This window comes from Vigna unguiculata, chromosome 8, assembly GCF_037176805.1.
Source record: "Vigna unguiculata cultivar grain cowpea cultivar isolate G323 ecotype 2 chromosome 8, ASM3717680v1, whole genome shotgun sequence".
NCBI classification, from domain to species: Eukaryota; Viridiplantae; Streptophyta; class Magnoliopsida; order Fabales; family Fabaceae; genus Vigna; species Vigna unguiculata.
The window spans coordinates 3,753,894-3,768,749 of NC_140799.1; the positions used below are offsets into that span (position 1 = coordinate 3,753,894).

Consider the following 14,856-nt stretch of genomic DNA (forward strand, 5'->3'; position numbering starts at 1 on the left):
TATATATATATATATATATATATATATATATATAGAAAAGGAAAAGTAGAGGGAGTGACGTGTTTAGAAGAATAATGTGTCAGTAAAGTACGTAAATATAATCAAATTTATGAAAAATTACTAGAAGAAAATTATTAAACAGAAACTAATTTCAAAAAATAAAAAATTATTAATTATTATATTGTTTAATTTAAATACTATTTTATAAATTAAAATGATTGGTAACTATATTATTATATTGACTAATTTAATTATCAAAAAATTAGTGTATAAATTAAGCTTTTATTTAAAATTAAAGACTAATTTAAAATTAATAATAATATAAGTATTTCAAATTTTGGTGACTAATATCAGAGATTAATTTATATCCTAATTTATAAATTAATTATAATTTTGTAATAAAAATTTAGATACTAATAGTTTTTTAGTTTATAAAATAATATTTAACTTTGGTTAATATAATAATTAATTATTTTGATACCTAAATTTGATTGTGATTTAATTATTCTTTTAAATAAACGAATTATTTATGGACAAAATTCATTAGAAATTACATTTTTATATTGTCATATCTATTATTGAAAACGAACGTTATTGAAAATCCAATAACGTTCATAAAATATAAACAATATATATATATATATATATATATATATATATATATATATATATATTTTGAAATTGATTCATTTACTTGGTAAAATTAGTAATATTTATATGAAAATGTTAAATTTGTTTTTTGTATACTTGTTTTTTTGCTAATTGTTTTCTTTCTATTGTTTATGTCTATTTTTTTTTACTAAAATAATGTAAGGATGTTGATCACTTTAAAATCTATCATTAGAAGATTTATTTTAATTTCTCTGTATACCTTTATCAATTTAACAATTTTCTTTCATTTGATATTTTGTAGGCCAATTGAAGTTTAACATAACTTTAATTGTTTTGTTAGATCTTTCTTAGTATCTTTGTCATCATTCCTACTAAATTCTTATGTTCTTTTCTTAAATCTTTTTTAATGTTAGTACGTCATCCTTGAAAATTTGATAAAGTGATAATGAAAAATATGTCTTGTTTTATGATGAAGTGTTGAAATTCTATCAAATACTATGCAAAGCACCACTTTTTTAGGATAATTAATCTTCATGTTTACTTTCTATACCTAACTAAGTTTTTTTTTTCTTCTATCTCTCACTTTGTATTGTGCTAATTATAATTATTTATTTTTTATTTTGAAATAGGATTTCACATGTATAAAAATTATGACTTTGTTTGAAAATTGTAATACATGGTTATGTTACATATTAAATTTGTAAAGAAATTTTTTTGAAGATTCAAACCCTATTATTAGAGTCTTGAAAAGAAAAGGGCTTTTCCATTGTTGGGGTTAATGTTTACTTTGATTGAACTTTTCAATTTTTTTAGCCTACCATTAATCTTATTTTTATTTGAAAGATTGTCAAAACTTGTAATAACTAAAAATAATGTTTGTATTTCTTTGGAAAAATCTATTCTTGTTGTCTTTCATTTACTTTTTTTGTTAATGGTTGAATAAAGAGACAACTTTCACTACTAAAATAACTCATATTTCTTGTCAATTTTGTTTTGAATTTTTTTTATAAAAAATTTTTATAAATTTTATTGTAAAAAACTTTTTACAAGAAATTGCTACTATTTTTTTTACAAAATATTTTATATAAAACATTTTTCACAACAAATTTTGTAGGAAATACTTACAAATTTTATAATTTTGTAAGAGATAATTATCCAAAAAAGAATTACCTGCAAATTAAGATTTTTAGAAAAAATGGTAGAAATATTTTTTTCTTGCAAATTCTTTTAACAAATTTACAAGGAAATTTAATGTAATATGAGAATTTATAGTAATGCAAACAATGATCGAAATGAGAATTTATAGTAATGTAAACAATAATCGAAATGTTTGTATTCTCAAATAGTTAATTATTAATCTTTGAGGAGTTAATATTCCCAATTAATTAAGCATGACTCAAAATCTCCTCCAAAGCTTTTATAAAACAATTTAAATCTTTAAATCAATCATGGATGCCAAGTCCGAGGCACCATGAATGTTATTTCTTTCGTAACATTATAGAATTTCAAAAAATTAAAGAGTGGATAAAATATATTAATTATGATGTTAACATGAATTGTAAGACTATTACCATTTTCTTTATGAAAAAAAATACATTGAATAGAAATACCATTTTTCAAATAAAATTTGCTTAATTTTTAATGTTTGGATTTCAATTACTTTTAAGTTATATTTGTCTAACCTTCTTATAATAATTCCTTGTAAGATATTTTCAAAATCCATATTGTGTTTTAAGAAATTTATGTGATGGTGAGTTTTTTTTATGTCCAATTGTGGTACATTCCTAATTCCTAACACAAAAAAGGCTTTTGACGTATGTTATTTTCAGCTTTTAACATCTATGCAAACTCCGACGTCATATCAAGTGATGTCAAAATTGATGTTGGAGTGCAAACCTGACATCTTTTAACGTCTGTTGTTGTCCAGTTCGACGTCTTTTAACGTCTGACAGTGCAACAACAGACGTTAAAAGCTGCTATTTTTCTTTTAAATTTTGTTATTTTATAATTTTCCTACACCTAAAAAATGGAAAATTTACATAACAGTTCTAATTTCCAAAAAATTTCATAAACTAATTTTGATAATAATAATTTGATTAATCTATAAGAAACTTTTTTCAAAAAAAGTTCCTCAAATTACTAAAAAATTTGTGTAATATAATAAAAAAATTAGCAACTAAATAATACAATGAAGACACAATTGTGCAATTAAAGTGTATGGAAACAAAAACTAATCTTATATCCAAATATCTCAATTTTTTGAACGAAGTTGGAGGTGACTTGAAAACCTTGTCACTACCGCTGAAGAGGTGCCCACGGGAGATGTCTCGCGTTGCTCGAAATTAGCCTTTAAAACACAAAATTTTCCTTCAAAAATGTCCACAAGCCATGCATTTGAGTTCAATAAAACCCAATTAACCTTAGTTTCTCGTCGTCGTCGCCGGTGCTCTCAAAGTTCATCGTCGAAGCTCGCAAGGTTCGTCGTCGCCACTGCTACAAAGGGAGCGTTGGAGGCTAAAACAATATGAAAATCTTTAAAATAATCGATTCAAAATGCAAGAACGATGGTGGGAAAACAAGAAATCAAGAAACATTTGAGTTTGAACGATTCTAAACTCACCGTACAAGGTTTGTCGCCGTCACTACAGTGGTGGGGAAGAGGAGTGCGAAATAACAATGTATTGAAATGGGTCTCGTGCTATTAGGTTAACCACATTTTGAAGTCGGGGCTTAACTTATCAGACATTAAATAACGTCGGAGGTAACATCACAGACGTTAATTGGCGTCGGGGTTCTGGGTGGGCCGACGTCAAATAACGTCGAGATTATTGAGCCGATGTCATTTTGACAATTAACGTTTGGGTTCAGTGGGGTCGATGTCATTTTTGACATTTATTTACGAAAATGCCACCGATATTTTTTACGTTGGTTGTTTAGTGGACTGACGTTAAAATGGTGACGTTAAAGGCCCATTTTGTTCAAATTAAAAGTGATTGATAAAAATATTAGAGAATATTAAATATACTAAATCATCAAATTAAAGAACTCTAAAATTGAAGAATTATAGTTATTTTATACTTGAAAGTGCAATCAAAATACAAGAGTTTTTTAAATTTTAAAAAATTATATATATATTTTTTAAATTATAGATAAAAGTTATTGCTTTGTTTGGATCAGCGGACGAGTCAAACATAGAAAATATACGAGGAAAGTTTGAAAAACAACCTACTTAATACCAATTAAAAAAAAGTTTTTTCTATCTCAAATTTTCTCTTTATATATAAGAATATTTGTGCAAAAAGTTAATAGTAATTATTATTTTATACACAAAATTATATATTAATTGAATTTTAATATACTACTAAAAACTTATATTTTTTTATCAATTTTATTTTATTTTATTTTCATAAAAAATACTTACAAATTTTGTTGTAAAAAAAATTTACAAAAAATTATTATCAATTTTTTTGCAAAATATTTTATGTAAAATAATTTTCACAAAAAATTTGGTAAGAATACTTACAAATTATATATATTTATATCAATTTACTTCACACACACATACATATATACATATATATATATATATATATATATATATATATATATATATATATATATATTATACTAATAATAATATACAACATTTTTTATTAATTATAATTTTTTTTAATTTATCAAACTTATCACATGACTCATTATTGTTTTTAAATTTTTATTTTAAATTATTTCTTTTCTCATTATTTTTCATTAATCCAAATAACTCAATTTTCTCTTTAAATGCATTCCTCCAAATCCATCTTCCAAAACAAATTTATACAAACTATCCATCTTCTGAACAATAATATGGGAGTGAAAATATATTAATTCTTATAACTATTTTATGAGATCACAATGCTTCATCTTATCTCACTCCAATCTTGTAATTTATACAAATTTTAAAAAATTAGGTTATAATAAAAAAAATTGTACGTCACTTTTAAATTGTATAAACTATAAAATATTTTCCTTTAAATTGATTGAATTTAAGTTCTTCCTTTTATTTAGGTGTTTATTGGTTGGTTCAAATTAATCTGATATTAAAAAAAACTGATATAGAATATTGATTTCTTGCAATAAAAATTCATATTTTTGCAAATTAAAATCTATAAAATTTTGAAATTTTTATACAAACTTAAACGATATAGAGAAATGATACAATGACATATTTTTCTTACCAGTTCTCTTACCACCTGATGTGGAGTCATATATTTAATTTTAATTTTTTTTTAATTTAACTGAAAAATGAAATGACAATGTAGAATGTTTGGTTATGCACTCGTGCGTGTTGGGCACTTGCCATTCATCACAGAACCCTCCTCTCTTTTCATTTTGATCTTTCAAAAACGGTCTCTCCTATGCTCCAACTCTTCTGCAAACCTCCCTAGAAAACCCTCCCCGTCCTCTACTCCAACTCTTCCCCAAACCTCCCCAAAAAACCCTCCCCGCACACACCTCTCCGCCACCATGAAAACCCTCCCCGTCCTTTGAATGTTGAAACCCATGCTCTTCGAAAAACCCTATCCCATTTTAATCTTCAAACTCTTCTCCCTATCCCAAATCCCTCTGAAGCAACTGTTCCCCATACCTCTGAACCAACCGTTCCCGAAACCTCCCCAGAAAACCCTTTCCGGAGCCACCGAAGAAAAATACTAACTTGCAACATTTTTAAATTTATCTTGCAACCCAAGCACAATTATGATGTAACCCATTAAGGAGATTTTGCATAAAACAAGTTGACAGATATTGGAAGTGCATAACAACACACAAATCTCTCCCCTACTAAAAGAGTGGACTTCAACTGTGCACACAAATACCAGACCCCAACCCACTTATTATAAACCAAGTGTAAGTTCCTTTGGGAAAAAAAATAGTCTGCAACATTCTTAAATTTATCTACAACCCTAAAGCAATTAAGGTGTAACCCACAAAGGAGTTTTTGCACAAAGTAAAATTGACAGATTTAGTAAGGGAGAAAATTGTGTGTTCTTATGCACTTCCAAAATTTGTCAATTTTACTTTGTGCAAAAACTCCTTTGTGGGTTATACCTTAATTGGTCTTGGGTTGCAAGATAAGTTCAAAAATGCTGCAGACTACTTTTTCCTTAAATGAACTTACACTTGGTTTAGAAGAAGTGGAATGGGCTCTAGTATTGGTATGCACACTTGGGGTCCACCCTTTTACTAAGAGAAACAAATTGTGTGTTGTAATGCACTTTCAAAATCTGTCAATTTTATTTTGTGCAAAAACTTCTTCGTCGGTTACACCTTAATTATTGTTGGGTTGCAACATAAGTTTAAATATGTTGCAGGCTAGTTATTCCCTAAATGAACTTACACATGGTTTAGAGAAAGTAGGATGGAGTCTTGTATTGGTGTGCACAGCTGGTGTCCACCCTTTTAGGAAGGGAGAAAATTGTGTGTTGTCATGCACTTCCAAAATCTGTCAATTTTTTCCTGTGCAAAAACTCCTTCGTGGGTTACACCTTAATTGCTTAAGGGTTGTAGATAAATTTAAGAATGTTGCAGACTATTTTTTCCCAAAGGAACTTACACTTGGTTTATAATAAGTGGGTTGGGGTCTGGTATTTGTGTGCACAGTTGAAGTCCACTCTTTTAGTAGGGGAGAGATTTGTGTGTTGTTATGCACTTCCAATATCTGTCAATTTGTTTTATGCAAAATCTCCTTGATGGGTTACATCATAATTGCGCTTGGGTTGCAAGATAAATTTAAAAATGTTGCAGGTTAGTATTTTTCTTCGGTGGCTCCGGGAAGGGTTTTCTGGGGAGGTTTCGGGAACGGTTGGTTCAGAGGTATGGGGAACAGTTGCTTCAGAGGGATTTGGGATAGGGGGAAGAGTTTGAAGATTAAAATGGGATAGGGTTTTTCGAAGAGCATGGGTTTCAACATTCAAAGGACGGGGAGGGTTTTCACGGTGGCAGAGAGGTGTGTGCGGAGAGGATTTTCTGGGGAGGTTTGCAGAAGAGTTGGAGTAGAGGAGAGACCATTTTTGAAAAATCAAAATGAAAAGAGAGGAGGGTTCTATGATGAATGACAAGTGTCCAAAACGCGCAAGTGCATAACCAAACCTTCTGCATTGTCATTTCATTTTTCAGTTAGATTTAGAAAAAAAATTTAAAACTAAATATTTAACGCCACTCAGGTGGTAAGAGAAGTGGTAACAAAAATATGTCATTCTATCATTTCTCAACGATATATTATAGTCCGTATACTACTCCCACCATATTTACTCAAACGAAATGAAGCATAAGTCGCAAATATCTTCCTTTTCCTCACTGTTGCTTAAACCATCAAATTATAGCTAACCCAGAAAATAATACACCAATTTAGCCATCACTTTTCCATTGGTAATTTTAGAAGAATAATTAAATTATACATAAACCAGTTTGTAATCTTTGTTTCATACAATTCCTTAAATAGTTATTTTTATTCTGTGCATAAACTAATATTATCTTATAGATTATTTTAATTTTTTTAAATGTTATAAAAAACTTGTTCATATATATGACCCATTGTATATATATAATTTACATAAACAAGAATCACATAATTTTACTAAAAATGGTATATATATATTCCATTACATTAAACTAATAAATTTTCTAGTAAATTTTAAAATTATATTCTGTTCAGTTAACATGCTGCAATTGCAACACCTGTCGTTTTTCCTTAACACATGAATTCAAGCTACAAAATATCATACCAATTAATTTTGTTTGGATGCAGAGAATATCAAACTAGTTAACTACAAAATACCTTATAAAACAATTCTTTTAACGTCCCTTATTTCCATATTGCATCCCACTTATCACATACTTTTTTCTTCTCTTATTATCTTCATATACAGAAATTGTCATCAAACTTTATCATATCAACAACATATACACTGGTTAAATTTGTTTTGAAAATTATTTACTAACAAGTATTATCATATTTATATATACACTAAATTGAGGAAGACAGTTCAAATACCATGATTCGATTGTAACTCGACTTACATCAAACATTTTTCGCTAAATCAAAAGTTATAGTCATTAGTCAAGGCATAACTCTTTTTACTTAAAAGTGTAACAGTCCAAACGCCACGATTCGACTGTAACTCAGCTCACTTAGTCTCCATCACGGACAATTCGCACCACATACAACAAGGATTACCACGATACTGAGAGAAAAAATCTTGGTACAGTAGTACTGTATCATATCACTAACACCAAGCCGACAATGTTTTGGTTCTGCTGCAAATACACCAGCTCGATTTCACAGCTCAAAAGTCAGAACCAGACAAAAATAATTACGAGATGCTTCTATATAAAAGTGAAAAAACAAAAGCAAATGCCAAAAATATCTAACTAGATATAGACATAGTTAATTATGAGTGGAGAAAACCACAAGATAACTCCATCAGAAGCATCGCTGCCTCAGCTACTTCATCTCGTGGAAACACTTGTTGGAAACAAGACTTTTTACTGCTCAAGCTTATGGCAAAGTCTTTGAAACATTCAATCTTTCTCACCCCTTCAGATGAACCTGCAGAAGAAGCAGTAGTAGTAGTAGTGGATTTGTACTTGTTCTTGTACTTGTTCTTCTCCTTGTTGTACACTCTTGTCTTTGCACACACTGAGTTTATTGGATTTGAAGAAGCTTCAGCCATTGCCCTTCTTGCTTTCCTCTGTCTAATTCCACAGGCATTGCAGAGCGACTGCACCACCAAAATGTTGCATGTTAATAAATTCATGTTCAAAGTAAAACACTTTTGCACAGTGGTAGTGTTGAAAAGTTGTTAATTGTTGCAAAGGGAAAAGATTGATTAACCTTGGGACCCTTAGGGCCACTCCTCCAAAGTGGGGTAGTGGTCGTGTTACAGTCGGAACAAACCCTAGTGGTGTTATTACGAGGGTTGAATCTGTCAGAGGTTGGACTCGTTATTTTCTTCATTAGCCTCATCTTTGAAGACATCCATTTCCCAGACCCGTGACTATGTTTTGTGTCTTCCTCCTCCGTTTTGTACCAGCCTAGATTACCCTCATTTCTGTTCCTAATTGGATCACCTGAATTCATATTATTGCTTGATGATCCATCATGCAGTACCATCGTCTCATCCTAATATTCAACATCAACATATGTGTTAGATTAATACCCAGGTAAGTGAAAGAAAAAGAGAGACACTAGAGAAGGGAATAGAAAGAGAAAGAAAATTGAAAATGAATAAATTTGAATTATCATCACAACGAATTTGGATTCTCTCTTAGGTATGATTTCAAAATTTATTGATGATCACTAATTTTAAAATTTTAAAATATATTAAAAAAACTTATAAAATATTCATATAGTGTATTTTTAATACTCAACGAACATCAAAATCAAAAAATCTTCTAACAGAGAATCTGAACTTCATTGAAACTCTATTGTTTTTGTGATCATAATTATCATTAAGAAGAATAAATTTGACCTAATCAATGAAGATGATGAAATTAAGCTACTATATATTTGTATAGTGGATAGATATATGATAAAGCTAAAATAGGCAAGAAGGGTGTGATTAAATGGTAAAGAATAAATATGCAGAAGGTTGAATATATTGAATATATGAATATATGAATATGAAATGTTACCTGCTGATAATTTTGTGTGGGTTTTGCATGAAATATGTTAAAAAAGGTAGGGCAATCCTGATTATTAGGAGAAATGAAGATTTGGGTTTGAGGTTGTAAGGAAGGAGCTGAATAAGGAGTCATGGATATGGAGAGAAAATAAGAGACAGTGAAGGAAGAAGAAGAAGAATAAGAAAAGAAATAACAACGAATGAGAAAGAGAGATATCATAGGGTGGTAGGGTTCTTATAAACACAAGGAGAGGCTCAAAAGAGAAGACTTGTCTGCTGCAACCCATTCACGTGATTACTTTCACATACAAAAACAAAATACATTAACAAGAGACAAAATCAACCATTTCTGCACTTTTTCTCTCCTCCTGTCAAATTATATACTAAATATTTATGGTTTTTTTTTTCAACAAATTGATGATGATCATGAACATAAACTTTCAAATAATGTTGAGAATCATGAAGGGCTTTGAATTAATACCTCCAATAATCACTCTTTCTCTCCTTTAATTGCTTTGTTGTGATGGCTAAGAATCGTGTGTTTTCAATAACACCTACTGGGGTTTTGATTTGAATAAAAAAGAGAAAATATATACCTTTATATATAAACAAAAGAGGTCATTAGAGGTGGTGGAATGAATTAGTTGTAGAGTTGTTATAATATTAGTTTGGGTTAAATATGTTTTTGATTCTTTAACTTTTCGTGAAAATTATAATTAGTCACCCTACGAAACTTTGACCATATTTAGTCTTTTAACTTTAGAAATGCATGAATTTAGTCATTTTAACCAAATTTTGTTAAGTATATTTGACGTTTCAAACGTGTTTTATAATAGTTTCTTAATTAACGTTGAAATAAAAGTATGTCAAACTGTGTAAACAACTCAAAGACTACCATGAAATCCATTTGAAATGATAAATAAAGTTACGAAAATCTGATTAAAAGGACTAAATTCACACAATTTTAAAGTTGGAAGATTAAATTAGGTCAAAATTTCAAAGAGAAATTAATTTCATCTTACACTTCAAGAGTTAAGAGAGAAAAACATATTTAATCCTGCTAATTTTATAAAAATGAAACATGAGTGGAATGAATATAAGGGATTGATAATATATCTGATTAAAATTTTTGAAATAATAAATATAAGATTTTTTTATGATATTCATTACTAAAATTTCTAGGAAATTGACTAACCATTTGAAAATTTTCTAAAAATGTCACCTAAACTAAACAATTATGACTTCAATTGTTTTGGATAATTTTTTTGTGAGAGCTCTCTTTGGTACGGGCCTAAATAAGTTTAAGACATTTTATAAAAAAATATATTTAAAAAAATAGTAATATTATTTTTTAAACATGTAAATGTATTATAATTTATATTTGGTTATATATTAAACCGTTATACCTTAAATTGAAATTTAAATCGAATCAAATGATTTTAAATTACATTATTTACTCCAGAAGTAATAGTTTTTGAATGCTTAAGAAGCAAGAAACAATTACAGTATCTACTATGTAAAAGCTTACACCAGTGCAGTTTTGTCATTTTTAACTTGCGTTATAAGTCTCATTTATGACTTAACCGAAAAATAAAATTACACGGTGACATTTTTATAATTTTTTTCAACTTTTATGTCTCGGTTCAACATATACCCGAAGTAAAAAATGTCTTTCTGCTTCGGTTCTTAGAAAATCGGTGCCCAAAGATCTTATATGCCTCGGTTTTGAATACTCGAAGCCTAAAAGTTGGCTAATGTTTCAAAAATGCCACTAGGGCAATGATATTTGGCATCAGGTGGAATTGAATCGGTGCCAAAAATTGTTTTTTGTCTTGGTTAAAAATTGAACTGAGGCCAAAAACCGTTTTCTGTCTCGGGTGGAATAGAACTAATGCAAAAAATTGTTTTCTGCCTTGGTTAAAAATTGAACCGAGGCCAAAAGTTTCGTTAGGGTACAAAAATTGAACCGCGTGCGCATTCTCTCTCTCCCTCACCCACGTCCGCTAATGTTGCTGCTGTTGCGCTCCGGCCACTCGCGAGTACTCAACATTTGGCTCATTCGCGTTATGGCTTGGCGAAGTGCGATTTGGGGCTTGCGAAGTGGGCGTGAGTTCGTTTTGTTGCAGATGTGTGGCAAATTGGTGTTGTGCATGGATGGAAATCTGCCGTTGATGGTGGCGAGACATGTAGGTGGCGACAGCGTGAAGAAACTTATCATTGCGGCGGAGGTGGTTTCGTGATTTGGGGGAGGAGACGCGATTTAGGGTTTGTGATTTTTGTTTGCGTTTATGTAAGTGTGGTGTTCACGTTTTCGTGTATGAAGAACATGGAGGTTCCATGGTGGTTACACGATTCACGAATTGCTCTTACGGTGAAGGAGAAGATTGCGGTGGCTGACGGAGTTATGGTGGAACCATGATGACTACCTAGGGTTTCTGGTGGAGAAGATGGAAGGTTGAAAATGCACAGAGGCACACATGGCCTCGGTTCTCAATAGAATAAGGTATTTTCTCTCATCATGTAAAAAGAACGACAAGTCACTGCAGTCACTCATCAGACCACTAAAACAAAGATTTTAGCCAACACTGTTGATAGACAAAATAATTGGAAAGAGGACTAGACTTGGAGAACCCAAAGGCGTGGCATTGGCTCACGTGCTCAAGGAAGAGGAAGGGGAAGAAATCCCAATTATGGGAAGCAATGTTCCTAATGCCACAAGACGAACCACATTATGATTAATGCTACTCCAAACATGGATTTCCACCATGGTATAAGAAGATTCACAATCACAATAACCAAGACAAAGGAGGACATAATGAATGAAGCTATGCAAATGCTTGCAAAGAAGATTTTGTTGTTTCCACATAAACCCAAAATGTGAAACAAACTAATACTGACAATCCTCTCAATTCTTTCACTCCTGAACAAATACAAAAACTGCTAAAGATGTTGGAAAATACTAACAAAGGGACACATTCGCACAACATCAATCAAGTTCAAAAAAACACACCAGGAGAAAAATAAGTAACCTTCCCTGGATTATAGATACAAGGGCCACTGATCATGCTACCCATGAGAAAAATTATTTTGTTACTTTCTATAAAATAAAACCTATATCTGTTAATATTCCAAACAATTCCTCCTTTATGAAGAACATTGTCTTTTATGAAGATATCTCCCTTTATAAGAATTTTGACAATAATATTGAAACCTCATGTAACAAAGAAGGTTAGAATGTTTTCGTTGATGATTTTCTAAATGGTTATGTTACTACTGAAACAAAACCATATTGTTGAGATTGATAATGATAATGATGGGCAAACTGAGCAACTCGAGCCCATTGAAAATGAAGAAAGTGTCAACAACAGAAGCATTACCTCTGTTGAAAATCACAACAACAAAAGATAAACCAAAATTAGAAGAACTCTTGGTTACTTTTAAGATTTCCACGTTCAAGTTTCCACCACAATTACTCTATACTACGATAACTAATCGGCCAGACACATTGCCCACAACCAAAGTTTTCACGAAAGGATGAAGCATATTGACCTTGACTACCACATCGTTTGTGAAAAGATCCAAGCTAACTTTCTTCATCTGCTCTGCATTCGCTCAAAGGAACAACTTGTTGACATCTTCACCAAGTCCCCTCATTGTGTTCAAAACAGATCAATCGTCTCCAAGCTCGAATTGGTAAATATACACTATCCAGCTTGAAGGGAGGTTGTTGAGTCGTTTTGATAGTTAGGGATTAATGCTTAGAAGCAGTAATTTGTTTCCTCTTGGCTTTCCCCCTTTCTGCCTTTAGGTTTTCGGAAACCCTATTTAAGATAGGGATTTCCCTTTGCTTTGTATAAGAAACTATACAACAAATTAATAGAGAAACATCTTACCTTTTCCTTTCCAGCACAAGCTTTCCCTTTCGAAGCTTTGATCTTCTCTCTGTGGGAAGTTTCCTCTGGCTGCCATGGTGCTCTCTACAACTCTCGAGAGCCCTAGGAGCCAAACCCTATAAATATATATATATATATATATATATATATATATATATATATATATATATATATATATATATATATCATCCTTTGACCAAAAGTCTCAAATACTGAGGAACAAACATCTGACATGCTATCAATAAATCTTCTCACTTTCACCACTACTAATAGCTTGAACTCATTAACGACGACAATCTTTTCTCGTCATCAACTCTCGTTGCCTTGTACAATCAAATTAGTTGTCGGCAATTTTCACATCATTATTATAAGCAACTTACCTATACTCAAAGGGAATCTCTTTCCAAATACGCAACACACACTATTGATTCTTGTCAGCATGTCAAATTGTTCCTCTTCCTTCCTTGATTAGAACCTAATTCTAATACCACTGTTGGAAATCACACAAGATAATAATCTTTTCGAGCATAAACACCCCTACAAATAAGAGGAGAAATTTAAATAAAAGTGCCCAACAAATTTAATCAAGTCCAACACCTTAAGACATAAATCCACGAATACTCAACAAAAAAATATTGTTATTTAATATGTAATTTTAAAAAAAAGAATATTAACAATAAACAATGAGTTATTTATATAAAAACTAATAATATTATTTTGAATATAAAATATTAAAACTTAATATTGATGTGTATTTCCTTAAATTGATATATTCTGAGTTCTCCGGCTCTAGTGAGTAACTATGAAGTGTTGATGTTTTTGGAGGCATAGTAGGGATGAAGATTGTGCAGATCTCAAGAGATATATGTTTCTACAACAAAACATTCAACGTTGCCACTAAGCCACGTCTCTGACACAGACACCCTCGCACCCTTCTCATCTTTTCTTTTCCATGTTTTCTGAACAACCAAAAACAAGAAAAATATATTCAAAAAACAAAATCAATTATTTATTACATAATTTGTTTTCCATTTCTATTTTACTTACTTTTATGTACGATAGACTAGTCATGAAGAAGCAATGATTACATTCTTCTTACCAAAAACACTGAAAATGACCTTCAATCTTATGCCCTACTCATCTCTTCAAATGTGTTAATTGCAATACTCTACTTTAATACCCTTATAATAATTAATTTTTCATCTTTATTAAAACATGTGTTCTATAAAAATCAATGCCAAAATCCTTGTAAAGTATACATATATATGTTATAAATGTTTAATAATTGAATAAAGAAGATGATGAGATAAGAAAGTGTGTTATATCCATAGATTATGATTAAGGATTAGATTTTGGTAGCTTGAAATAAACCCACATGAAGAGTGCCACTTGCATTTACACTCAGAGACAAACCCTTCACATCACTTATCATCACTCACAGGGAGTGACTCTTATCTCTCACACGTACCTTCATTCTTTATCATATAAATTATATATAATCTCATACATTACTATTTTCATATCTCTTCATTCTCTTGCTTCTTTGGCTTTATACGGCTTCGTCTTTCTTCTTTGCTTTCAAAGATTATGAAGGAGAATACACACAGAACCGTGTTAAGAACGTATACTAATTCATTTATCACTAAAATCTTGTTGGAGACTCATAGATAATGCTCAAAGTAATATAG

The 14,856-nt window shown here is 30.5% G+C and overlaps 1 protein-coding gene across 2 annotated transcripts; it reads right to left on the reverse strand.

Annotated features, from left to right (window-relative positions):
• Window positions 1-7,836: 7,836 nt before the first annotated feature.
• On the reverse strand, window positions 7,837-13,278 carry LOC114193858 (putative GATA transcription factor 22). 2 transcript variants are annotated; one of them, XM_028083821.2, is made up of 3 exons: window positions 13,169-13,278; window positions 8,486-8,773; window positions 7,837-8,372 (listed from the first exon to the last, which is right to left on the reverse strand). In XM_028083821.2, exons 2-3 carry the CDS (start codon window positions 8,762-8,764, stop codon window positions 8,043-8,045), a joined length of 609 nt encoding a protein of 202 aa, XP_027939622.2. In that variant the 5' UTR covers window positions 8,765-8,773; window positions 13,169-13,278; the 3' UTR covers window positions 7,837-8,042. The 2 variants fall into 2 exon arrangements, with proteins under 2 accessions (XP_027939622.2, XP_027939620.2); XM_028083819.2 differs by lacking the exon at window positions 13,169-13,278 and adding an exon at window positions 9,286-9,500.
• Between the last annotated feature and the right edge of the window lie 1,578 nt (window positions 13,279-14,856).

Bases quoted from the DNA above. Each gene is read 5' to 3' on its own strand.
- LOC114193858 (XM_028083819.2), bottom strand. From the start codon at position 9,495: ATGATATCTCTCTTTCTCATTCGTTGTTATTTCTTTTCTTATTCTTCT. The intron at 8,774-9,285 runs GTAACATTTCAT...GTTGAATATTAG, and splicing joins CCACACAAAATTATCAGCAG to GATGAGACGATGGTACTGCA. The intron at 8,373-8,485 runs GTTAATCAATCT...TTGGTGGTGCAG, and splicing joins GTGGCCCTAAGGGTCCCAAG to TCGCTCTGCAATGCCTGTGG.